Source organism: Stigmatopora nigra, chromosome 8 (assembly GCF_051989575.1).
Source record: "Stigmatopora nigra isolate UIUO_SnigA chromosome 8, RoL_Snig_1.1, whole genome shotgun sequence".
Classification (NCBI taxonomy): domain Eukaryota; kingdom Metazoa; phylum Chordata; class Actinopteri; order Syngnathiformes; family Syngnathidae; genus Stigmatopora; species Stigmatopora nigra.
In genome coordinates this window covers 271189-297915 of record NC_135515.1, presented here as the reverse complement: position 1 = coordinate 297915, position 26727 = coordinate 271189, and the positions used below count along the sequence as shown (strand labels likewise).

Below are 26727 nucleotides of genomic sequence, written 5' to 3'. Positions count from 1 at the left end.
TTAGCGGCTGGGCCGTGTCCACGTGCTCCATTTGTTCTGGCTGTGGGTGGGCGCGGACAAAGGGAGAGGGGGAGGGGCCCGGCCGGGGAAGCGCCTCCAGCCCCGACCCACTACAAAAAGAAGGGGAGAGCCAGAGCGCGCCACAAACAAGTAGCCGACCGCCGCCACAGTTCCGGCCGACGAGTGAGTGCGGCCCGACGGCCACTTTTTCCCAGGCCATCGTCCCGCCGGCCCCCTAATCGGGTCACTCTCCGACCCAGAGGCACCGGGCCCGGCCTCGGTTTGGCCAGCCGCTCATCGTTGCTTGGGTCCTCGAGACATGGCTGTGATGTTTTCCAGATGCTTTTGGGCCAAAGGTCACTTGCGGCTCGGAGCTTCTTCCAGGCCCGGGAGAGTTCAGGCCGGCGCTTGAAAGGCTAAGAAGAGGGCGCCCCAACGGTCAATTCTTCTTCTGGAGTCCACGTGGGCCAAAGCGTCCAGGGCCAGGGGACTCGCCCCTCCCTCGGGAGATGCCCCCGCGCCGGGTGCGGAATAAACCAGCCCCGGACAGGTGGCTCTCGGAGAAGTGAGACGACCCCCCGGCCACTCCAATCCCAATGTGGAACGGCAGCGAGGCGACGACGGCGGCGGCGGGCAACGGGAGCTGCGGCAAAAACGACGGCTTCAAGTACCCGCTGTACGCCACGGTGTTCAGCGCCGTCTTCGTGGTGGGCCTGATCACCAACGCGGTGGCCGTGTACGTGCTGGCCTGCTCGCTGAAGCTGCGCAACGAGACCACCACCTACATGATGAACCTGGCGGCGTCGGACCTGCTCTTCGTCTTCACGCTGCCGCTGCGCGTCTTCTACTTTGTCAACGGCAGTTGGCCCTTCGGCCGCGTGCTGTGCCAGCTTTCCGTGTCGCTCTTCTACACCAACATGTACGGCAGCATCCTCTTCCTGACCTGCATCAGCGTGGACCGCTTCCTGGCCATCGTGCACCCGCTGCGCTCGCGGGCGCTGCGCACCCGCCGCCACGCCCGGCTGCTGTGCGCCGCCGTCTGGGCGCTGGTGCTGTCGGTCAGCCTGCCCACGGGTTTCCTGTTGGACACCACCTCGCACCAGCGCCGGCGGGGGGACGACGACGCAGCCGCCACCGCCGGCGTCGCCGCCACCACCTTCTGCTTCGAGAACTTCTCGGCCAAGCAGTGGAAGTCGCACCTGTCCAAGGTGGTCATCTTCATAGAGACGGTGGGCTTCGTCATCCCGCTGCTGCTCAACGTGGGCTGCTCGCTGCGGGTGCTGCGCACCCTGCGGCGCCCCGGCCACGCCGTGGGCGCGCCCGAGCGGGCCAAGGTCTTGCGCATGATCGCCGTGCACCTGGGCATCTTCTGCTTCTGTTTCGTGCCTTACAACGTCAACCTGGTCTTCTACTCGCTGGTGCGCACCACGACCCTGCGGGGGTGCCCGGCCGAGTGGGTGGTGCGCGCCGTCTACCCCGTGGCGCTGTGCCTGGCCGTCTCCAACTGCTGCCTGGACCCCATGGTCTACTACTTCACCTCCGAGACCTTCCAGAACTCCATGAGGCGGAGGTCCGCGGCGGGGACGCCCGCCCGCCCCTGGGACGCCAAGTCATCCGAAACGCCGCGCTCCGGAGCCGCCGTCCCGCTGCGCCGCGGGGACGCCGAGCCCGAGGGCCGGGCGTCGCGGGACGAGTCGTCCGTGTGACCCGGGGCTCCGTGGAATCGAGCTTGGATCTGGCTGGAGCGGGATTTAACTCCAAAACTTTGACCAGCTCAAATGGACGGGGGGTCATTGGCGGGAAGCTGCACCTTGGCCACGTTGGATCTTTTATGTTTGTTTTGTTTGTTTTAACGCACTGGCAGATGTTCCCATCCAACGTTGATTATCTTTTGGTAAAGCCTCCCACTGGCACTTGAATAATCCCATTGAAAGTAGCAACACGCCGTTATCAAACTTAGTAAATTGAGTGTGAATTATATAGTGCTAGCCTACTTACAGCCGTCCTAAAAGTCCAACTATGAGGAGATCTTTTGACATTATAGCAAAAAAAAATAGCCATGCTAATATGGTGCTGCGCCTCTTCTGTTTACACTGGCTAGTTTTAGTTTGCAGTAGTACTTTTTTACTAATATCTTTTGTGGTGGCTCACTTTAATGTCCATTTAAAAAAATAAAGTGAGAGGAGGTGTCTTATTTGTTCTTTTGTTTTTTTCCAAATCATTGAACATTTTATACACGTCCAATCGCTTTGAACTTTTATGTGGATGGGCGCAGCCGGACACTGAGGAAGTGGCCGTCTGGCGCGGGCCTCGGGGAGTGCCAACTTCCTGTGCGGAAGTTTTGTGCAACATTTCAGTCAAAGCACACACACGCCACTCACACTTTATTTGAGACGTTGCTGGCCTGGCGTCATTGGCCATTTCGGCTATTCTTGAACATGGCCAAGGTGCACGCACATGGCCATTTGGAACGGCTACACCAATTTTGCTCCATGGGGAAGTTCTTTGGAGAAGGTTCTGTTTTGGAGGGCGGGGCTTCGGAGGGCAAAATGCTGTTGTCAAAACAAACCAATGGCGTGCCTCAATGTTATGTTTACTCATAGAAACTTGAGTCATATCATCCATAAATACATGCATTTTGTGTTTATACCCATCTTATAGCCCATGTTTATTGTCTTTTTTTCTCCTTTTGCCAGTTGGATCGCATATTGATTTCCTAAGCCGCGAATCCTCACTTTGTGTGAAAATGGTGAGCCTTGTGTGGCAAATTGCACGCTATGGGGAAGTTCCCAGCCCTGATACTGATGCTAACGCTAATGTGCTCCCAGCCTGCTCACATTTTTCAGTCGGGAGTGAGTGAGGGGAAGGAGGGGGAGGCGGGGGAGGAACCGTGTAGTAACGCGTGACCTGTGACCTGCTTCTCATACCTTGCGCTTATTAGCCCGGCGCTGCTTCTCATTTAGCAACCGGCCCACTTCCTGACATGGCGTCTGGTCTTTTTGCTGCGTCTGCGGCCTTCTCAGGCTTCCATTGTCCATGGCACAATGTCCATTGGCTGCCATCCCTTCCGCTTCAAATGGATTAGCAGCCAATCCGCTTCTTTTTTCACAAAATTACATTGTTACATCCCACATCAGCAGAGTTACATTGAAATCAAGCAAAAACTCAACGGCCAGATCCTTCGACAAATGGGCACGCTATGGGCAAACGCCACATACGGGAACCGCTATCTGGAGCTGAAAGAAAATGGGATAATAACAAACGGGCCAGTTGTTGCCATGGCGGTGGCGCTATCTCACATGCCCAATAGCAGGCATTTCCTGGTCACGTCGCAGCGGGAGCCGGGGGGCTTCACCATATTTAACCCAAAGGCCTTGTCGGGCAAAACACGACCCCCCCCCGCGCGGAAGCGAGATAGCCCCGCGTCGCCGCTCGACGCGCCCAAGAATTCCAGCAAAGTGCGGAGAGAATGCGTCTTGGCGTTAGGGGGAGGGGAAGGTCGGAATGATGAGATAAGGCTTGTATATGTAAAAGATGCTTTGTTTATGACCTCCCCCAGGGAAGATACGGCACCAGATGTTCCACGGCGGCCGTTTGGACAAAAGCAAACAGCGTCTTCGCATAGTTTTTTGGTAACTCTTTCAGTGCTGCCTGACTCTTTTCGGGCTTTTCCCGTGAAATGAAGTGGGCATTCAATCCAATTTGAAGTGGAGGAACGTTCATTTTGTCCCCGCTAATGAGGTAAAAGTGCAAAGGTGCTTCAAACTGGAAAAAACATTTTTTTCAAAGACAGAAAAGTCATCAAGAGCATTTTTGTAGTCTTGACTTTATTTTTCTTTTTGAGTGAATGATAGTTATAGACACTAATGTAGCTCCTCCATAACTTGGTCAACTGGTGGCCTCCTATAACTGTGCCCCCAGGTGTGCTTCATCTTGTGTTAATTGCATTTTCTCCCTCGACTGCTGACGTCGATTCCCTTTCTTTCCACGTGCTGGCGCCATCCTGCCTTATATTTTGCGCTCATTTCTGAAGGTAAGGCACCTGTTTGTAATACTATCGCCTTGCTAAAATGTTTATTTACGCTTTGGTGTTTGACAGTTTTATGTGCACGTTTTACATCCATTTGGGGCGTTAAATTGTCATTCCTGCGTGCGTAAATGCCACTTACCAACGTGACTAGTATAAATCTCGACCGAAAGACCACCCTTACTAATGTCTTTGTGCTCGGGAGTCCGAGGAGCGGAGTAAAAAGAGTTCAATATTTGTGGAACAAACGTGTTTTGTGTTATTTAGGCAAGAAACGTTGGCTTTTCGTCACTGAATGTGCTGCTGGCTACTTTCGTGATAGGATGACGTAGATTGTGAAGTTCCCCGCTTCTCCACAAGACGGCATATGAGCATTACATTTACATATAGTATACGTAGTCCGTCGTTTGTGATTTTTGTTTTTAAATGCGCGATTGTAACAAGCAGGCATATTTGCTATCAAATCGATCAAGCTAATGAATACGTCAATCATTCGTCATTAATAACAATTTAGCGTGTCCAGCCCTGTAGTGAGACAGCTCCGTAAAGATTGAAAGTACGCAAGATTAGTGTAGTCGTGGTTGTTTCTAAGCGTTAATGTTTGTAAAAATAAGTAATAGTATCGCCCCAAAAAAATCTTACCATAATCTACGGGTTTGTGATTATTTGTTTTATAAATACTCTTCGCCGGCGGGATGTCAGAGCCCGGATAGCTCAGTCGGTAGAGCATCAGACTTTTAATCTGAGGGTCCAGGGTTCAAGTCCCTGTTCGGGCGATACTTTCTTCTTCCTTTGTTTTAAAAGAATACGAATACATTATATTTCACCACTGACACGAATGGCGTTATATTTACCCACCTTCATTCCCAGAATTATGATTTTGAATGAACGAGCCCCCGAGGCAAAATGGATTGGACCTCAATCCCATCAATGGCAGTAAATGAGTTAGGTCGACTTGTTGAGGTTAGCTAGTCTTACGAATTGCTCGTGTTTTGGGGAAAGACCGCTTGTTCCCTGTTGACTCTTCGGGCCGTTGGGAAAGCAGTAGGTGGGCGGGCGTAACCGGGCCAAGCTCCTTATCCCCACACTTCAGAGAAGCCGCTGGCCGCATCCAAATTGAAAGATCCGTCCGTCGCCGTTTTCCAGTCAACAAGTGTCGCTTGACGACCAGTCCCAAGAGGCCTCGTGGCGTCCGGCCGGCCGCAAATAGCACGTCTATAAATAATTCAATATGTTGCCGTGCTCTGGAGGGCAAAGATGGCAAAGATGATCTCGCAAAGACCGGGAGCCACAAAAGAACGGAGCTAGAGAATATCCGTCAACACGGCAGGCGGAAATAAATGAGCAGGTGTTGAACACGGTGGGCTGGCCGACACCCCCACCTTCATTTTCTTCCTGTTTTCACACAAGCGCGACAGCAGGGGAATAAACAGGCTTTTTTTTTACAGGAGCCACAACAAATAATTCTTTTTTTTAATGAATAGAATGAAAATCGTCCAATCGCAATGCAAGTGCTTTATTTTGCTGACTTGAGTGGGTTCGATTCCCCCGGTGCGAGTGCTGACTGATTGGCGACCGGTCCCTTTTTGGCCCGAGGTCAGCTGGGGACGGGCTCCGTCACCCCGCGACCCCGACCGGGATAGGCCTTGTTAAAAAAAAAAAAAAAAAAAGGATGGCGAAGGGGGCAGAGTTTCCCGCGGTCCGGCCCCCGAGAGGTCGTGGGAAAAAAAAAATCTCTTCAACAATGTCCAGTTTTCCGTCAACGTTTATTTATAAAAACATCCAAAAGGAGAGCCAATACAAAAACACCACAAAGCGTGCCATTATGAAGGAAAATACATATGGTACACAACATATATACGTACGTATAGGATACTTTTTTTTTGTTATTGCATTTTGGAGTGGTTATTACTATTTGTATCACTTCACAAAAGGACACAGACGTGGTTAAATAAAGCGTAAGAAGTTGGTCCACTCATTCATTCATCTTATAATAAAAGATAAAATCGTAATAGTCCAACTTGGATCATTTTGGGACCGTTTTTATCTGTGTTTGTGGCTCCCATAATACTGCTTTGTACAAAGTCCTATCAAATAGGAGGAATGGCAGATAATAAATGACGTTCCTCTCGCAATATTGCCCACAATTTCATAACTTTGAGACTCTGGGAGGTGTTTTTTTTCCCCCGTCAGCGTGGGCCGCCGTTTCTATACAGATGAATACATTTATAATAGATGATTAAAAGGGCCAATTAAGAGGATAAATAATGAACTAGCAGTCATGGCCAAACCGTGCTCTAAAATGTGGACGTCTCAAAACACTCCACGTGCACTCCAAAGTGTTGCATTACCAAAGCGCCTTTGCGCTTGGTCCTAGCTCCCTAGCCCATGCTAGTCGGCTAGCTTTGGGCACGTCAGTAGGGGTAGCGCTTCTGCTTCTTGCCGGCAAAGCACGACAAGCAGGTGCAGAGCAACATGGCGCCGGCCGCCCCGGCGCCCGTGCAGTAGTAGGCCCATCCCATCTGGCAGGAACCTGAAGAAAAAAAAAATCAAATCAAATAAACGCCGCCGCCGCCGCCGCCATTTTGGATGCTAGTCCCAAATGTTAACAATGACTTATTTGGCGTTTGCAGGTGAGGTGGGCGTGGTCTCACCCAGTTGAAACTGGTCCGAGGCGTTGCCGCACGTCTGCTGCACTTCCTCGCTGTCCCAGCCCAGCGGGTAAAGCGCGCAGCCCGAGCCGATCAGCAGACCTGCAAAAGCGGGAAAGGGCAAGCGGTTATCCCCGGGGCGACCCATCCCGACGGGTCACCCACTTTCAAGGTAAACGTGTTTTTTTATAATGTTCACGTGACGCTCGTCATTTGTCGTCCCGACGAACAAAAACGTTTTTGTCCCAACTCTCCAAATGGAAGGCCATGTTGATTTTTGGATGCAAGAATAAAAAAAAGCCTCTCTCCCGCACACACACACACACACACACACAGTGAAGCCATTGTAGCGAGCAAGAACAAATGTTTTGCCCAGTTTCTGAAGGCGCCGCCATCTTGTTAAATATTCATTGTGATCAGGCTGCTCGTGGGCTCGTTACGGCAGCCAATTTCAATCAAAACCCCGTCTGATGATGTTACGTAACGGGAGAACGTGTGTGTGTGTGTGTGTGGGGGTGGGTTGCCAGAGGATTTCCAGCCAATTCTCCGGCGGCTTTCATTTTTTTTGACGCTGGCCTCAAAGTAGAAATTTGGAAAGGAGACGCGCTTGGTTATATAGTCATGGAGTTGGGGGCGGGCGGGGGGTCTTCTTTGATCTTGAGCCTTTTTAAAGTAGTTTTACTTTGGGTACAAAAAGAAAACAAGACATTTTGAACTAGTGTTGCACTGATGCCCATAAAAGTAGAGAAATAATTGCTCATTTCCTTTCCCAAAGGCCGCTTGACCCACCCAAGATGGCCACCAGCTCGCAATTCCATGCCCAATGGCCATTTGTCGCGTTTGTCCTTCTTTAGTTTTTTGCATTAAACGTTATGTTTTTAGAGGTTGGCACGGTCTTCTAATGGGGGCACTTTTCCTCCTTTTAATCTGGCCTTTTTGGTTTTTTCCACGGATTAAAAAGTGTGGACGGCCGCCAAGGAGTTGAAATTCCGCTCCATAGAAATGAAAAAATTCCGCTCTATAGAAATGAAATAGCGCGTTGATAGAAAGCGGAACAAAAGGCGGCGTGAATTTCAATGGCGGTGGCGGTGGCGGCGGCCAAAAGAACAGCCCCCCCCCCCCGCTATTTGCTTTCAATCTTCTTCCCACGTATCGGAGCATGACGCCCTTTTCATTCCCCACCACACCAGCCATCACTGGGGAGATATGATATGATAGCACGCCGCCGTTATCGGCTCCCCTTTCCCACCTTACGTGACAATATGCCTCCTTTTTCTTTTCTCGCCCTTGTTTCCACCAAGTATCAGATGAAAAATCATGGCATGATATTTCCTATTTGTTGGCGCCGAGTTGTTTGCTTCCACTTTGTCGACGTATGGTGCGTGTCAACGCATTTAAAATGTTCCTTTTGAAAAGGGGAAAAGCGTCAATATTCTCTATTCATGGATCATTTCCTACGAATCATAGCATGAATTTCTCTTATTATTATTATTATTCTTTCAATTTCAGCTTTTTTGACAGCTGAAACGTGGTGGAGATTAAGCCCCGCCCTCCCGCCGATCTCGTTGAGAATCGAGTCCCGTCGCGTTTCTGGCTTTTTCTAGCGTGGCGGCGGGAAGGGGGAGGGGAAAGCGCTGGCGGGAGCCGCCAAGCGTGGGACGGGGTGACCTTCACTTTAGCGGGAAGGCGAGAAAAGGGAAGGGGGGGGGGGCATTCCCAGGCCACCAATCCATTTAACGGAATGCTCAATAGATGGATGGAACGGCCAGAATTGCCCTTGATAAATTGGGTACTCCCACCTCCCCAAAAATACACATGCTGGGCTAATTTAGCAGTGTAAATTGTCCGTGGTGGTGAGTACCGTTGCTCTGTCATTGGCCAGCCTGCAATGTTTGAACGTTCCCTTCTTTGTTTTTGCCACCGACTGCTAAAAATCACACGCTGGTGGCAAAGCCATGTTGTGACGTGTGGCTCTGCTTGGACAATAATGCCAACTGTCATCTTTCGGTACAAAAATGGACCCAACGTTGACTTGAATCTGTCCACATTCTGACAAGAAATCCAAATTCGGACTTCCCAAAAATCGGGACTCTGCCTTGTCATAATAAAAATAGTGCCAAAAGCCGGCGAGGATTGTCGCTCGGCGCTAACGAGATAGACGGGGGTTTGGCGTGGCGGCGCTTATTATGGCGGCTGGCGGGCGGGCGGGCGTTCCTCTTTGATGCCGCTTCATGGATGGGGGAACAAATACATAAATAAATAGTTAGATAAAAAGCAAAGCTCCCGTCACTCGTCGTAAGCGGGCCAACCGGGAAAAAAAAAGAATCTTTTGGTCTAAATAGAGACGGCCCATTTTGCGCTCCCACATAACCAAATTCCCTCAATTAGAAACAAATAGAAATCCATCATCTTTGACACATGTCAACATAAGGAACCCATTTGGAGATCTATTGATTCATTATCAATGTCATTTTCTGTATTTTGTTTTAACAATTTGTCCTTTCTGTGTTTACAATTTTGCCAAAACGTAGTTTGTGTGTTACGATAAACAACTTTGGAACTTTGTCCATTCACTTGAAATAGTGCCAAATGTCCATGTGTGTGTGTTCAGCGACCCAGATATGCAGCAGAAATTCCCAGCATTCCTCAGCGCACGCACGCAGCGGTGAGGGTTGCAGGCTTCATATGGTCATGGTGTGCTCCGCTGGGATAGGCTCCAGCACCCCCCGCGACTCAGAATTCAATTCAAAATGAATGAATGAAATGCGGCCACGCTTTCCCCCTCGATGCCACAACAAGAAAGATTGGTGGCTGAAAGCGCCAGCCAGATGGAGCGCCGTCCAAGCGCCGCCGCCAAAGGGCCCCGGGCGCCGAGGGCCGGCGCCAAGGGGTCTTTGGCACGCCGTATCCTTTGCTTTCCTTGTCCTGTTTCCTTCCCGGCCAGCTGGAAGCGCTCGCCAAGGACTAGGAAATGATCCAAAATGTACCAAGCTGGCACAAATACAAATACGTATACCCAACCGACAAAGCAAATGGTCCAGGAAGTCAGCTAAAACAGATTCGGCCATGCCACCAAAATGGACAGAAGCGATGAGGAAGTGACCCAAAATCCACGAGAAGATTATTCCAAAGTGTCATTTTGCTATTGATTTTTGAAGTGTAGGGTTTTAATCGGATGTGTTTCACCAGAAAAGACGAAGCCAGACCCCCGATGGCCATCTCAATCCCTACCAACTACTAATCCAAGTCAGGAATCTTCCTTCCTTTTTTCTTCTTCTTTTTAATCCGTCCCTGGCGGTTGGATTAGTCACACACAAGACATTTTGGAGCAAAAGCGTTGCAGAAAAAAGGGCAGTCATGGCCTCCGATTTCCCGCCTGCCTCAATTTCTGTTCACCCAGTCATTGAAAAATTCAACGCCCAATTCCTCGCCCTTTTCATCGGACGGACGTCCGTCAACGGCGGCCACCGAGCGCAGCCAGCAAACGTTGGAATGCGGATTCATCTCGGCCACAGGAAACCAGACCCGCCCGCTCCTTTTGTCCAGCCTCAAATCTGCCCACGAGCTGTCACGCTGTCACTTTTCCCAGCGGCGGCGGCCGACCGCGGAATTCCGGCGAGCGTCGCCCAGTTAATGGGAGGGGAGGTACTAAAAGCGGGCCGCAAAAGCCAGACTTCCACAGAGGGGCCCCCGGGAGCCGGCGGTCCCGCTCGACCCATGTCAACAAACAGCGCCCCCGTATCCGTCCGTCCGTGTGTGTGTGCCGCCGCGGCCAAAAAAAGACACGTTTGGCTTTCTGGCCGCAGACGGCGGCGAACCTGACGCTCGCTACCACACGGACCGGCGTTCGGGAGAAAAACAACAGCGGCCAGCGCCAGAATACGACCGAGGGATGTGGCAGCGCGACCTGTCGCACGCCGGTCATTTGGCAGTTTGTTCTGGTCATTCCACGGCCTCCTAATTGGGACTCGCGAGGAAGTGGCGTTTTTCCCCACTCACCTCCGACAAACTGGAGTCCCCCGGCCACGCGACCGACGGTCCGCGAGATGAGCTCGGAGACGCAGCATCCCATGAGGGCGGTGAGCGCCACCAGCAGGAGGAGGCCGCAGCCCACGCCGGTCACCACCGTGCAGATGCGCCACTCCAGGCTGGGGATGGCGTGGAAGGAGGCGTAGCGGCCGCACTGCTCCAGCATGACGGTGGCCCGCCGCTCCTCGTCGCGCACCGGGTACGAGCACCGGCGGAAGGTCCCGAAGGACACCGGCTTGTCCATCTGGGAGCCCAGCAGCCAGTAGGGCATGAAGAAGCCCACGCAGGAGGCCGCCGCGCACGCCAGGGACAGCAGCGCCCACGCCGCGCCCACGCACGTCAGACTGGACGTCATGATGCCCGCCCGGGGAGGAGCGTCGGACGGTCCGAGAAAGTCGAGGGAGTCGGACAGAGGGACGTCTTCACCTCCTGGCCGACGGACGGGCCCTGTCAAAACACCACATTCCATCAGTTGGCCAAGTTGGCCAAGTTGGCGCAACGTACATTTCCACAAAAGGCATCAAAAGGGTTCAATCATTAATACATTCAAATTCATTTGTCCATCTAGCCATCACACGTGACTGCTTCATCCGCAACTAGTGGGTTACGTCCCTGGTCGTCGCTTAGATTACTAGTCATTGGTCAGTATACCAAACCAACTCGAACAATACAATACATTTTGAGTGGGATCATTCCCAGCAAAACAACATCACCCTCATTAGTTATTGGCTTCTCCGCTTACTTAATTTATGAACAGTAATAAGTCTATTCTGTGAGCACTTCTGCGCTTCGATTTGTTTTTACAAATATTGACGCTTGTGGTAATAAAGCGCTAATCCATTGGTAATAATTAAAAAAAACATCGCTCACGTCACTGGAAGAAACTTCATTAGTCCGTCGTAAATCCATCAATAAATCAAATGCAATCCAGTTTCACAGCGCATAAAGTGGTTGTTTGTCACCCACCCACGCCAGAGACCACCCCAGTCAGCCCAGCCGGCCCAGCCAGCCCCCCGCGTGAGCCCCCCGCGTGGAAGAATTGATTCATCGCTGACTTATCGCAGTGCTCACACCGTCGGAATGTTAATAAACAATATCAAATGAAGATCAGGAAAGACGGCAAAACGGGCTTACATGTCGGGAGAGCGCCGGAATAAAGTGCGCCTCGAGTCGGCGTCCGTCGGTCGACTCGACGAGCGGCCGCCGCTGAAAACTTTTCCAAAATCGCCGCCCCCCACTCCGGAAAAAAAAGAAGGGGGAAAAAAAGACAATCCTTCGGTGAGACGCTGAGATTTTCAGTTAGTCTTCATCGGTCCCACCGACGACGATTAAATAAGAAAGGCGATCGGGGCGAAGGAAGTCGCGCACGGAAAAGATAGCGCAAGAGTGACGGGGGAAAAAAATCGCCCTCGAAGAGCAGACGAGCTTCGTCTGGTCGCCTCTAGGGAGGTGAAATGACCATCAATCACGACAATCCCAACCCAGGGGCAGGGCCGACGCCAGAGCCGGACGTGAACGCCCCGCGTGGCGTTCAGGGACACCTCGGAACAATTTTACTCATGCTGTCAAATCCGTGTTTTGCTCTTTTCTCCTTTGAAATTCTCCTTCGTGTGAGCACGCGGGTTGATTTCCTGTCATTTTCTGTGATTCATTACGATTTATGCATACACTCTTGCCGTTTTTCAATTCACAAGCCGTCCTACCAGTTTAAGTGAATTGGAAATATCGGCTGTATTTTCACGCTTGAATTTTTATTCATCATACTTAAAGGCAAAACGGTTTAAATTATCTCCATAAATATGATCGCGTTTCAACGTGTTTTTATGATTATTCACTTTGTTGTTGCTCAGGATATTTATTTTCTGCTATGAAAAATTAAAAAGAGATTACCTCTCAGTTACATCATGGCATTATGTAACACTATAAACACGCAACGATGTTCATGTAAATCAAAATTAATTAATGCAACCATGGCAACATATTATTAATACTTCTTTAACTATACATACATAAAAATGTGGATTACCCCTCTGTTACATCACCGTGTTATACAATAAAATTATTAGTACTACCATCAAGTTTACTCAGCATGTGGGAAATTGCTGATTAAAAATTCTAATCCATTGTATAACTCTCGATTGTTAATCTATTTCGAAATGATTATGCTTAGTTTCAAAGATGTAAACTTCAATGATTGAGAAGCAGAACTGTTTTGCTTTGCTCACAGTTTAACCGGAAGTCAAACCCGGACGGACCACAACAAACGCAGTTGACGTGGAGTAGGAAGAAGCTAGCAATGGCGGACGCTAAAGTAGAAATGGCGACCGATAGCTCTTCTTCCTCTACTTCTTTTTCTTCATCTCTGACACAAAGCACAAACGGGACATCTCAGCCTAACAACCCACTGTCGAGGAAGCTGAATAAAATTCTAGAGACGCGCCTTGACAATGACAAGGTATTTTTCCGAGTCCGGCTAGGTTGCTAAACGAGCTAGCTGTGGCTAATTCGTCATCTCTTCGTCTTCGTTATAATATTTCACTAATGCCCAACTGTCATTATTGAACAAATATATCACGACAAGAATGCACAGTGTTTTATATTCATGTAGTACATATATTCATGTTTATATTCTGTTTGTATAATCTACAAAATGTGGCAAATCAAGATACATCGAACACACCTGTTTATTTATAATATACGTACATTAAAATGGCTGGCACTAATTTCTCGGTTTTCGGGGACTTTTTTATTGCAATTTTCTGGGTTTTGCATTTCTTGCCTTTTATTTATTTATTTGTTTTTTTGCGTGTAACTGTAGATACCTTTTATCAAACTGGGATATTGTTTTTAAACAACATTACAAGTCTAACCCGTGACCACTGTCGTCGTTGATTTGTCGATGTTAAATAAACTCCACAGGAGATGCTGGAGGCCCTGACGGCCCTGTCGGAGTTCTTCTCCGAGAACAGCCTGCGGACGCGGAGGAACCTGCGCGGCGACATCGAGCGGCGGAGCCTGGCCATCAACGAGGACTTTGCGCGCATATTTAAGGACGTCATCGACGTAATGGACGCACGCTGACATTCCCGTGCTGTGTTTGTGCCGTCTGATTTAACCCCCCCCCCCCCTTTTTTTCCCCACCGCAGGAACTGGAGAACGTCAATGAGGACGTCCAAGCCATGAGCGCGTGCTGCGCAGAGATGACCGGCAGGTTGAAGGTGCGGACGCTTCTTCTTGCCGATTTGAGCCATTTGCCTTATCCTTTCATTGATTGTCTCTCATCCTGGACCATTTCAGGCCGCCAAAGAGCAGACTCAAGACTTGATTGTGAAAACCAACAAGCTTCAAGGAGAAAAGTGAGTACCCACCCATGATAAATGACTACAAATCGAAGCAAATTCAACTTAAAAAAAAAACAACAATAATTTTCTAGGTTTCTTCATTATTTTTTTGGGTTACTTCTGAGGAGAGGAAGGCACAAGAAAACTGAAAACAATAACATTGACTTTTAATGATGCATTTGACGTACTTGTTCCCCCGAATTGGCTACCCGTGTCAAGTATGGATCATTTCTGCATGGCAAGAAGTTGCTATCCCTACTTTGAAATCCCGGCCCATTCCTCATGCTAGCAGGACATTTTGGGCCCTCTTGTCTAAAGCGGCGAGCCAGCGACCTCGACATGGGGTGCCAATTCCCACAGGCACACGCCAAAACCTTCCTGGCCCTACCATGTCAATCCGTTTCCACTTCCTCAAAACGTACGTAGGAATGAGTCTTTCAATAGATAGTAGAAGTGGAAGAAGTATTTCTTTTCTGGGATTTGGTCCTATTTGAAAAGCCGTTGTCCAGACACGACTTCCCGGTGTGAGACGGGCTTGTTGCCGTGGCGACCATCGCCCTATCGCAGCCCGACAGCTTCCAATAATCCACCCCTCCCTCTATTTAATCCCCCCCCCTTTGTGGTGCCCTCTCCTATTTTCGGAAGCCTTGAAGCTGGTTTTAGTTTAGCGCCACCCGCTGGGCGGGCGGAATTGAATGTGCTAATTTCCATTTCAGCCACCGTTTGGAAGTTCGCGCCCAAGTCGCTCAGGCCTTCCTGGCCAAGTTTCAGTTGACCAAGGAGGAGACGAGCACGCTCCGGGGCGCCGGAGACGGAGCCGTGACGGAGGTACCCGCGCTCCATTTCACGTCTCGCTGCCGTCGTTATCTGTATGTCTTTTATATATATATATTTTTTTTTTTTCCACACAGGACTTTTTCAAAGCACTTCATCGAGTGAAGCAAATTCACGAAGACGTCAAAGTACTGCTGCGGACCAAACAGCAAACTGCCGGGTAGTAGACGACACCCTTGATTGATTTGATTGGCTGCCGTTGAAAAGGCCCCGAAGCAACATGGCCGCCCCGGGAGAGCTGGCCACAAGTCTGTTGACGTTGGCGGCGGGATGGCGCTTCACACATATTGTTCACGCAGGCTGGAGATCATGGAGCAGATGGCCGTGTTGCAGGAGGCGGCTTACGAGCAACTCTACCGCTGGGCTCAGAGTAAGTAAGCCTCCCGCTTCAAAGTGATGAATTTCTTCCAATACCCGGCGGCCGTATGGCAAATGGTGATGGTGCAAATTGTTTCCCCTCTAAAATCCTCAGACGAATGCCGAAGTCTTACCCAGGAGACGTGTGACGTCACCCCCACGTTGACCCAAGCCATGGAAGCCCTCCAAGAGCGCCCTATCCTTTACAAGTAAGGAAAGCAACGAAGTTCTCTTGCAATTCTCCAAAATGAACGCCAGGGGGAAGTGTCGCGCCAGCCTCGAAATGTATTCATTTATAATTTTTTTTTGGACGGAATTCACTCAACTTCGGTTTTAATTCGTGCCACTCAAAGGTGGAGAAAACATGGGCTATCACATTTCATATTTTTTTTCTTTTTGCTACGTTTCTGAAGGGCACGGCGGCTTTGACTCTAATAATAACGCTAGGAAATCCAAGTCAAAACGCAAACTATATTCCATTTGTTCTTGAATGAATACAGAGAAATGCACAAAATGTCCTCCCATGGCCATTAGGCCATCTCGTGCCTCGGAAGTCTACTCGGTGTGTCATTCACGGCCGGAGCAACATTTCTCACGCTCGCGTGTGTGTGTGTGTGCGCGTGTTTTGTTTGACGGGCAACATTCCCGCTGGCTTAGTGGAAGCAGAGCTGGCCCGCTTTTCTCTCCAAGTCAGGTCAGGGTAGGCCTGTCCCCGATAGCGCTATCTGCTGTTTAGTCTGACAAAAGTCTGGTGGAAACGGCGCCCCGTTACTTTCACCGGCGACCTCCCGTGTGGGAAAACACAGCCGCTTCCCACACGTAAATATACCACACATTAAGTCAACAAGAAAGAATAAGAAGGTGATATCGTCCAAATGTGACGACAACCAAAAATAAAAAGGTTGTGGGAAAACGACATTACCGACGGAACTGTGCGATCCTACGTTATAGCGTTAAGATAAAATATGCGGTCCTAAGATATAGTGATAGGATAAAATCATTCCTTGGAAAAATGTCCTATTTTAATGATAATAATTCAAATTGCCAATAATGATGGATCACGTTCCGGACAATAACGATTTGAAGTTGAATGCCATTGCAATCAATCAAGGAACCCTAATTACGGACACGGCCAATCTGTTTGAACTGGGAGAAGATTTGTTTATTGGTCTCCCTTTTCCGAGCAGGTACACCCTGGACGAGTTCGGGACGTCGCGCCGGAACGCCGTGGTGCGTGGCTTCATCGACGCCCTGACGCGCGGGGGACCGGGCGGGACCCCCAGGCCCATCGAGATGCACTCGCACGACCCCATGAGGTAATTCTATTGATAAAAATGAAGGGGATGACGTCCAAACAAAGAAAAAAAAATATTTTTTTGTTGTTGAAATGAATGCATGAATCGTGATTTTGTTGCTTTTCCCAAAAAGAGCAGCTGTCCGTCTGGTTTTTTTTTCACTTTTCTCCAAGGTTGGTTGGTGGGCAAGTGACTCGGGGCGGCGGCGTTTATCCGGCGGGACCCCGGCGGCCCGCCGGGTGATTTTCTCCGAATGAGCGAGCGCTGGCCTTTAGTTAGTCGGTCGGAGGCATCGGCCCTTCCGGGAACAACGTCTTGTTTCCCGCCGCCTCCAAAGCACACGACGCACACACACGCGCACGCACGCTAAGCCATTGCGCTCCCGCCGTGTTGTCGTCTTGGCCATACTTACGTAACGGGCAATACGCTGCGCATTTTGAAACATGATTGCCGCTCGTTTTCTTCCCGGTGGCTTGGAAAGAGCTCCCGCCGGTTGGGCCGTTGGCTCTTTCAACACCGCCGCATCCAAAGAAATAGTCTATAATAGGAAACGGCAAAAGACACTGGCAGCGTTTCCGGGTGACATTTTGAAAGGCCACTATTCCTAAGTGTCCTTCAATGTCATTTGGATGATTTTGACGGATTGTTCTTCCGTTTGTAGGTACGTGGGAGACATGCTGGCCTGGCTCCACCAAGCCACCGCCTCCGAGAAGGAGCACCTGGAGGCGCTGCTCAAGCAAGTGTCGGTCCCAGGTAGGCTCGACATGCCTCCAATGCTTTTAATTATTTGCGGGATTACATCTTTTTTTTTTTTTTAAATGGCCTCTTTTTCCACCCCCAGGCGTGGAGGACGACACACGAGAAGTCCTGGGACACATTACGGAAGGCGTGTGCCGCCCTCTAAAAGTGAGTGGGCCTCCGATGGCAATGGCGGGCGAGCGGGCGGGCGCCAACGTCACTGTCCACCTTGCAGGTCCGCATCGAACAGGTGATGGTGTCGGAGCCGGGCGCCGTACTGCTTTACAAGCTGTCCAACCTGCTCCAGTTCTACCACTGCACCATAAGGTGGGTATCTCCGTTTTTTTTTTTCCTTGGATTGATTCTTATGGCGAGCCTCCTGGCGTAGTTCCATCGTGGGAACCGGCGTGGCCTCGCTGCTGATGACCATGGAGGAGATGCACGTGCTGAGCAAGAAGATGTTCTTCAACAGCCTCAGCCTGCACGCCAGCAGACTCATGGGCAAGGTAGAGAAAGACAAAGGACGGACTTGAGCAACTTGACAAGTCCATGCAAGTCAGGCCTTCTTATTCTTTTGTTTTGTCAACTCAGGTGGAGCTGCCTCCCCCCGATTTGGGCCCCACCGCCTCCCTGAGCCAGACCCTGTCCCTCCTCCGGGAGATCCTGGCCTCTCACGACTCGTCGGTGGCGGCGGACGCCCGACGGGCCGACTTTGCCCAGGTGCGCTCTGGCCCGGTCTGCCCCGGCTGTACACCCCCCCCCCCCCCCCTGTCCCACCTGACGTCAGGCTCTTCTCAGGTACTGTCTTGCGTCCTGGACCCCCTCCTCCAACTGTGCACGGTGTCGGCCAGCAACCTGGGCACGGCCGACATGGCCGCCTACATGGTCAACTCGCTGTACGTGATGAAGACCACGCTGGCGCTGTTTGAGTTCACCGACAAGAGGTTGGAGATGCTGGAGTTCCAGGTGGGAGTTAGTTTCCCCTCCACAAAAAAAAAATGACCTGCAAAAAAGAAAGACGAAAATCTGAACGGCGGTGAAAAATGGCCCGGCTTCTGCTCCGTCTCCGCAGATCGAGGCTCACCTGGACACGCTGATCAACGAGCAGGCGTCGTACGTGCTGACCCGGGCCGGCCTGGGCTACATCTACAACTGCGTTCAGCAGCACGGCGCCCAGCAGGTTTCTCTTTTTCTTTTGATCTGCCAATCGCCGGGGAACCGCAGCATAGTTTGACTGGGACTTTCATTTTTTCTTTAAGGCTATACTTATCAAAAACCAATCGATCAGGTCATTCTCCATTTGACTACGTTAACACTACTGACAAATGTCCTTCTACTCCAGTGCCACTTCTATCTGTCTTTATATGGTGTATTCTGGGAGGCCATTTATAGTCGGCAAAACCTAGAAAAGGGGGCGACGGTGGAGAATTGGGCGTTGCCAACGTGAGCCAGTGTTGTTGTGGACGCCGCGGTCGCCCCGGCGACCATCGGCTCGGCCCACATTCGTCTTGTATACTTTGCTTTCCCTCCGGGCGTGGAAGGCTCCGCCAGACGTGGGCGCGGGTCAAGGCGGGAGGGAGGGAGGGATGGATGGATGCGCCGCCGCCGTCACGGTCTCCCCGGGTGGCCCGACCCCAAAACGGCGTGCCGCGCCCTCCGGCTTTGAGCGTCTGCGACACGTTTCCGCTCTGTCATTTTCTCTCTGTGGGGACGGGTCAATCGTTACTTCTAAATTTCATCCAAACCACTAAAATACACCCAAATATATATTTTAAAAAAGGTGTCCGGTTCCCCCTGGCACTACTACTCGATACGTAGTATGAGAGGAATACAATAGCACAAAGCAAAATCTGATTTGATATTTTTTGAAATAAACGACTGGTGAGAATGCTCCGATTTGGCAGAAGTTGAGAAATGACATGTTACTACCTATTTCCATTTGTTCAGGGTTCTTTGTCCCTCCTGCCCGGCATGGACGACTCTTCCGTCAAGACGGCCATGGTGAGTGCCTTTCACATCTCGTGCGCAATTCCAGCCAAAGCTACAAACGCCATGGGATGTCCAAATGCCTCAAAGTCACTCAAAGACCACAACAGAACCCTCAAACAAACTGGAAGCACGGGGCTTGTCAAGCTAAATCTTTGCGATGTCTGCTCCCCGACAGGCCCAGTTCGACCGCTACCTGTCGTCGCCCGACAGCCTGTCCATGCCTCAACTCAACTTCCTGCTGAGCGCCGCCATCAAGTAAGTAAAGGGCCCCCTCCCCGGCACGCGGCCCCCGCCTCCGCCCCCGCCTCTCGGCGGACGTGCGCTTTTAGCCGCATCCGTGAGTCACGTTTACCGGGAAGCGGCGGGGGCGGCGGGAGCATTTTGTTCCACGGGTTAATGTTCTCTATTAATGGACACCCGGGGGTTTAATGGCCAGGACGCCATTCATTAGCTTCTGGTCCATTTCTCACCGGCAGCGGCGGCGGCGGCAATGGCCACGTTTCCCCGAAATGTTCTCCGCGGCCAAGGGTCGCTGGCGGCCCGGCCGGCGGACGCGCAAATAACGCCCATGACGGGCTTTTAGCCGGAGGGCCGTCGGAGGGGCGCAAAAGGACGGCTCTCCTCTCCGGGGAAATATTCTATCATTCGTTGGAATCAACTGGGGACAAGTTGATCTTCCCCCGCATATTTGGTCCACGTTAACGTACGTCATGGTTTCCATTTGAGCTAGCTAGCAACTGGGGGCCGGCGGGTGGACCCCATGGGACCATCATTAGCCAATCTCACTGTTATGTTTGCCCTTTCTTGGCCAATAGATGGACAAATGTGAAAATGGACCCTTGGGGTAGCTGTTACATTCTTTGTTTGCCTGATTATTGTTTTGCCTTGACCTTGAGCGCCTTGCCCAGCCTACCCTGGCTACCCTGACTCTGCCATTGTTTCTCCTCCGACAGGCAAGAGATCTTCTCCCAGTCCACGGAGCTGGTGTGCCGGGCCTACGGCGAGGTGCGCGCGGCGCTGAGCGGCCCCGGCGGCGGCTACCGGGACCCCGAGCGCCTTCTCCCCAGGTCCCCCGACCAAGTCCGGGCCCTTTTGTCGTGACCTTCTCCTTCTACGGGACGGGATGTGAGTGAAGAAGCCGCGTTTATCCTCCAGGAAGTAAGACCTTTTCCTCTATGTTCGTTTCCCCAAACTTCCCATATTGGGAAAAGCTGGCAGTTGAATGACATAAAGGAAGGGAAAATGAAGGTATTTTTTATATAGAAAAAGGATGATGGCCAATAAAATAAACAGAACAAATCATGACAAATACAAAAATGGGAAAGCCTACTTTTGTCAAATTTGAATCCTACCTACATTTTTCTATGTACTGAGACATCAAGTGAGATCTTGGCCAACGTACTCTTAAAAGGCCAGCGACGTTGCTTTGGCTCCTCCCACCCAAACTTGGCCCCAGCCCCGCCTCCCACGGCGAATTGTTGTTGTTTGGCGAGCCGCCACTTGCCGCCTTTTGGACAAACGCTCGTAGGGTGACGTCGTTTGGACCTCAGTGGGGAACCAGAACGTGACGGCTAACGAGCGCGTGAGTCATCCCGCGTGCCGTCCATTGCGACACGCCCCCACCCCTGCCGCCATCGCCGCCGCCGCCGCCCTCCCTGAAAACAAATAAAACCAGCAGCCTCATCAACAATTATTGCGTCGACAAAATGACTCACAATGTGCACTCAAGCACGAGCTAACATTTAGCTTCAGGCTAACATACAATGGGAGACGCCATTAGATAAAGTATATCAACTACTAGTTTTGGGACACATTTAAGCCTCTTAAAGCTTGAATTGACCTTTGACCGATGTACAAAAGCCTCAAAGAAAACACATAAAAATTGTCATTGAAAATGTGCGTGAGTTGCTATTGTGATGTGTGTCGTTCCCCGTTCATTGCACGGTAGCGTGTGTTTTTGTCATTGTGCAGCTGCTTCTTTGAATAGAGCTTGTTTACAGGTGTGTACTTTAGTGGGTGTCGTTGGGAGTCACAATTGTGTGTTGTTTTGTTTTCTTAGCTGTATCTGTGTGTTTGTACTACATGTGAATGAGGGAGGGAGGGAGGGGACCGCTGTAATTGTGTGTGTGTGTGTGTGTGTCAGGACTCTGTTATTGCAAGTGTGTGCGTGTGTGTCAGTTACTGAGTAACCAAGCGCTCTTATCGCCTTTGCCCCGCTAGCCCTTCACCTCATTGAACACGTGAAGAGCACGCCTGCGCGCTAGCTAAGGCGCCGGCCGGCGTGCGTGCGTACGCTCTCGCTAGCACGCGGAGGTCAAGAACAGCCTTCTGGCAATAATTACCGTTTTAATCCCAGGTTTACCGGCAACCGCTCCCTTTCTTTTGTCTCCGTCGGCAGACGCTGCGCAACCTCTTCGCGGCTAAAAAAAAACATAAAAAACAACAGCAGCGGGAACGTGAACTCTCGATCGGCGTGCCCTGGCTTTTGCGCTTTTTGCAAAATCCAATTAGTGAATGAGTCAAATCGATGTGGATGGGTCCAAAAGGAGCCCAGTTGGTTCGTGGGCTAGAACAGCTGTCCCAACAAACCCAGGCCCGGCCGGCCGGTGGGGTGCCGGCACGAGTTCCTGGGATGGGCCCCGTCCGTCTTTTCCAGGTCAACACTCCACTGAGACTGCTTTGGCCTTGAGTAATCAATGCCATTCATGATTTCTAGTGTCATTTTATGAAGACGTGTCTCTCTAATCTCCATCAGAAAGAGATCAAGTCCAGAAAAGTCGACTTTGTTTGCGGCGACCACTCCACCGTTTGTCTCCGACACGACTCAGTTGTGGCGCGTCCCTAAAATGCCCGTCACCGTGGAAACGCCAGCACAACTTTCCGTTTGTGGGCGACCGCCAAACGTGAGTCAGCGAAACCGAGCTGTCGCCGTTTTGGCTTGGTTTCGTTCTGTTTTTCTCCAATCGCCCTCGGAGTCGACCGATTGGACGCCAAAGATTCGTCTCTCTCTTTCATTTCGGATTTCTCCCAAATAGAATGTATTTGCATTTGTTCTTGAATCTTTTTTTTTTGACTCAATGTTCTATTTGTTAAATTAACATCATGTACAAACTCCTATTGTTACTACTATTTTTTTTAATTCAGTTCTTAGTTATATATTCCTATTTAATTTTAGCTATGATATACATTTTTTATAATCATTATTTCCACGTTCTTTTTGCTATTTATTCGGTATTCTTTAGATGACTTTTTCCTCATTTAGGCATTTCCCCTTCCTAATGGTAGTATTTTTCGATCAAATGCTCTCTGCTTATTTTACTACGATACTTCTGTCTTCCCACAATGCATTTTGGTGTTATGGTTGAAAAGGCAAAATGAGATTGAGTAAATGAATGAAGGATGATTGTTATTTCCTAAATGAAACTCTGGCTGGAATGGAAGCGCCTCCTCCACTCGACGAGCTTTGGGAGTCCCTCGGCAGACAACCGACGACGGCCCCCACCCCGGAACGTTCCTCCTTTGGGAAAGTGCGCCGTCCTGTCCGGACACGTCCGGCGCATTTGGCTCGGGCCTGTTTTCCCGTCCGGGACTTCCACGGCGCCGACCACAATAAGTGTAACACCTGAGACGCGTTTACGCCGTGGCTGTCGTCGACGGACAAATCCGTTTCGAGTGGGAGGAATGGCATCCTTCCCTGTAAAAACTAAGGGGGAAATCACCAAACTGCTCAATTGTGGGGGGAAAGGCTGCTGCCAAATCTTTCGAAAAGTCAAAACTAGAACAAAATGAAAAACACGCAAAATTGATTGTTTTGAAAGTTCCGTGTTTGAAGTCATATTGATATCGGAGCACCGTGAACGTGACATCATTAGTGTATCATGGCCGCACACAAGCTTCCGGTACGAAATACAATGCATAATATATCCTATAAAACAGCTATAACCTCATTTATATCGATGCCTAACGAGGACTTTACTTTTCAGGAAAAAGTCATGTGTGTTTACGTCGACGAAAAAAGTCTGTGGTCATCTAGTCGACACTTGTTGAAGCAGCGCAAGGTAAGCGAGGCAACTTTCAATCTCAATGCTAGCAATGCTATTGCTAAACTACGTGTTGTTCGGCGCCTAGCACGAGGCTAGCCGTAGTCGTCATTGGTCACGAAAGCAGTTACACTTGATGTATAGTGGTCCTATTTACTTTAGCCACATTGTCAATGCTAAATGCGCCGATAGTTAAGGTCACAGGGTCATGAAATGGGAATTCTTGAAGAAAATGTTTGGTTGTTGTGCTATATTCAGATGAAAATATATTTGTGGATGGTCGTATTATAGAAAAAGGAAAATAAGGCTGTATCCGTTTTTGTCTAAAGATAAACTTTAGCATTCTTCCGTCAATGGTCAAATGAAATCTTATTGGTGTGCATAAACATATTTTCCAGGTCCGCCCATCCACTAAAATGGTTTAAGGGCTACTAATAGCTTTGATTTAGCAGCTAAAGATATGTTTGTTATCCGATGAGTGTAAGTAATTATCCCAAAGATTCATGGATTGCTCAAATGGTCCGACCCGATAGACGCCACCAATGTGACTCAGTTATATGAATTCCTGGGAGGGAAGGGGTTAAGGATGCGTTGAGGGAACATTCTAATTGGAGTCACGGGCGTCAGCTGGCCAAACAATCGGCGGCCCGGGGTCTCTCCCGGAATCGGACGCCAATCCGCCAGCTGCGACAGAAAACAAAACATCTGGCCCGCTCTCCCCCGTAGCGTGGCGTAGCATTTCGCCGACGATTGACGGTTCGAGGGGTGATTGGGGAGTGTCAGCCGGGTGGTCGCCGTCTTTGACAATGTGTTTTTTCAATTTCCCCGTGTTTTTTTGTTTTGTCCGTGGGGCGGGGTGGGGGGTATAGAAATCGAACCCCGTAGAACACCGTCGTTAAAAGAGAACAACAACAACCTCTCTGTCGCCACGGAGACGACCAGGCGTTCTCTCCCCGGAGGCGGGTCCGCGCGTCCCGCCGGACTCCGGCCGCCGCCACGACGATGATGATGATGAGATAATGAGGCAGGCTTAATGTGGCCCAATTACTTGACAGATGTCACGCGCTAACCCGCTTAAGCGTCGCGCCTCGGATTGCGTAACTTTGCTTCTCCCCGTAGTCCACTGGCTTTTCTTTTTTCCTTCTCTGGCTCACTTTGTGTTCGAAAATGGCTCCCCAGTTGCAAAGGGGTTGTCTCACCACCGGCTTTTTTTTTCCCCCAAATGACCGCCCAGTCCTATTTTCCAATGATTTGGAACAAGGCCAGCCATTGACAACGGCAGCCGTCCTGTTTCTTCATACTGGGAGAAGTGGCAGTGGATTAGCTAAAACCTCCAAATGCCCCCAAATCCATAGGACGTGAGCCCAGAATGCCCCAAAATGTCCAGAAAGCCACTCCAAATCCAATACAGAATTGTTTTTGTGGCAAAAATGGGAATAGCTCTCAAATAAATGGACATCAAAACAAGCTATTCCTGGAAAAGCTCAAATGATCTTCCAACAGTTGTTCAACGATAACAGCCAAAAGAGAATGTCAAAAGGACACGCTTGTATCTGCCGTCCAAAAAAGACACCAAAGCTGCCAGTATTATTTAGTTATTTTTTTTAAAGAGAGAGACTAGTGTCCCCGTCAGGTACGCTTAACGAGAGAAGAAGGCCGTAATGGCTTGGAGCGAGCGTCGGGCGGGCGGCTTTCTCGGAAGGCGCTAGGCCGCCTTAACCAGTGGGACGCGGGCGCGTGCCCGCCCACCGGCCGCCGCCAATTAAGACGGCTCCCTAATTGGCCGGCGCCGTTCCCCGGCCCGTCCCCGAATTAGCCCCCTCTCGGTTGGCTCGATAGAGAGAGCCAGAGAAGGAGCCGGCCGGCGGCGCCTCCTTATTCAATGGCCTGCCGCACCACACCAAAGTACACGCCATTTTGGGGGGGTGAAAAAGGGTCGACGTAGCCATCGACGTCCAACCTCTCTAAATTGCTTTGAAAGGGACCATTGGACGCTCCAACGTGGCTAAAGCAGTGAACATTTGATGTCAGGATTTTTCTTAAAACAAGTGACTTTTTTTCCCTCATCCCCGCTTTTAGTGGCGCGTATTATAACCCCGCCCCCTCTTGACTCGCGTCGGCCGGTCTAGACGAGCGAAAGAAAAAGAAAAAAAGAGAAGACGGGCCTTTTTAATGAATTCCATTCACGTGTGGGTTTTTTGCGCCCATTTTTATCGGCTGGCGGCGGCGGCGTCCGGAAGGATGACGCCGCTGGACAATTCTGCCACGTGAAAATTAGCACTAGCAACAACCAAAAATTCAAATCAGTTCGTCCCAAAAATTTGGATGAAAACCTGTGGCACTTCATTGGAGAAAAAAAAAATTGGGATGGGGAAGGAGTGCCATCTTTCCACCCATCACGCCGTGGCGGCTGGGAAACCCCCAAGAAATAAAGCGGAGGCGTGTTTTTGACGGCTGATGGCGTCGACTCGTGTTTTTTGTTGTTGTTGTCGTCGTAGGAGGAGGTGTCCTTTTTTTTTTAAATGTCTCCCTCTCTCTTTCTCTCTCGCTCGCTCACTCGCTGGAGTAACCCAGATGTTCCCTTTCGAGAGAAAAAAAACAAAAAGAATAAGGCCGTGGAGAGTAAACAGTGGCGTTACGACACGGAACGAAACGGAGCTTTTGAATAAGTGCACGAGTGACGCACGGCCAGACTTTGGAGCCTTTGCCGGCCACACTGGCCACCGGTTGCCACCGGTTGCCACGCCAGCCAAACATGAATAGGCATTTGAGTGCCCAGACAAAAAAAGAAACGGCAACCAAAAAAAAAAAAAAAATCCCAAATTGACATTGAACCGTAAATGCATTCAATTCAAAAACTGACAAAAGAAGACCATCATTGACAATAATCATTCCAAAATAAGACCTAATAAGAGCTCAAGATAAGATAATAGCAATACACGTGAGGCGGCGGACTGCCTTGTCTCTGGGGGGCTTATTTGTCTTTACGGCACCCCCCCGCGAGACACCTCGCATCTTCTGTGTGCGTGTCATCTTAATAAACACAAAATGACTATTGTGTATGATTCACCTGATTTGGCCGCTCGTCCACTGAGTCCATTTCACATCAAAAAATAAATAAAAATAGGTAGGAGTATTAAAAAAAAAAAGTTTATTTCTCGTCACAGTCAATGTATTTTTTATTATTTAGGGAAAATAGAACCATTTTCATTCATGACATTTAAAAGGGGGGCCCGCTGTGGAATAATTCTGCTTGCAGTGGGAATGGCAACTGGCTGCTTGTTAAAGGGGATGGGGGGTGCGTTGCCACTGTCAGGCTACCAGAAAAAGGTCCCCCAAAAATCCAAAGAAAATGTCAAACATAAATGAACGGTAGATTACAAAAAAGGCCAGACGGAGACCCAGTACACACAAGTACATTTATTG

General features: G+C 50.1%; 3 protein-coding genes and 1 non-coding gene across 5 annotated transcripts; 3 read left to right on the top strand and 1 right to left on the bottom strand.

Moving 5' to 3' along the window:
- Window positions 1–129: 129 nt before the first annotated feature.
- lpar6a (lysophosphatidic acid receptor 6a) lies at window positions 130–2194 on the top strand. The gene has a single exon (XM_077722674.1). The coding sequence runs from the start codon at window positions 597–599 to the stop codon at window positions 1704–1706; it is 1110 nt and encodes a 369-aa protein (XP_077578800.1). The 5' UTR covers window positions 130–596; the 3' UTR covers window positions 1707–2194.
- Window positions 2195–3930: 1736 nt separating this feature from the next.
- On the top strand, window positions 3931–21156 carry cog6 (component of oligomeric golgi complex 6). Of its 2 annotated transcripts, XM_077722184.1 has the most exons (21): window positions 3931–4033; window positions 6661–6850; window positions 12935–13162; window positions 13627–13770; window positions 13854–13925; window positions 14005–14063; window positions 14765–14876; window positions 14960–15042; window positions 15182–15252; window positions 15355–15448; window positions 16427–16555; window positions 17196–17287; window positions 17376–17440; window positions 17508–17599; window positions 17661–17778; window positions 17864–17992; window positions 18071–18238; window positions 18345–18452; window positions 19220–19273; window positions 19437–19516; window positions 20215–21156. In XM_077722184.1, the coding sequence occupies exons 3-21, from the start codon at window positions 13004–13006 to the stop codon at window positions 20360–20362; spliced, it is 1977 nt and encodes a 658-aa protein (XP_077578310.1). In that variant the 5' UTR covers window positions 3931–4033; window positions 6661–6850; window positions 12935–13003; the 3' UTR covers window positions 20363–21156. The 2 variants fall into 2 exon arrangements, with proteins under 2 accessions (XP_077578310.1, XP_077578309.1); XM_077722183.1 differs by lacking the exon at window positions 3931–4033 and having other exon boundaries at window positions 6596–6850; window positions 20215–20387.
- Window positions 4731–4803, top strand: trnak-uuu (transfer RNA lysine (anticodon UUU)). Its single transcript has one exon. It is a non-coding gene; the product is annotated as a tRNA-Lys (tRNA).
- LOC144200208 (LHFPL tetraspan subfamily member 6 protein) lies at window positions 5775–12264 on the bottom strand. The gene is made up of 4 exons (XM_077722195.1): window positions 11842–12264; window positions 10678–11154; window positions 6682–6780; window positions 5775–6560 (listed from the first exon to the last, which is right to left on the bottom strand). Exons 2-4 carry the CDS (start codon window positions 11060–11062, stop codon window positions 6442–6444), a joined length of 603 nt encoding a protein of 200 aa, XP_077578321.1. The 5' UTR covers window positions 11063–11154; window positions 11842–12264; the 3' UTR covers window positions 5775–6441.
- Window positions 21157–26727: the final 5571 nt, after the last annotated feature.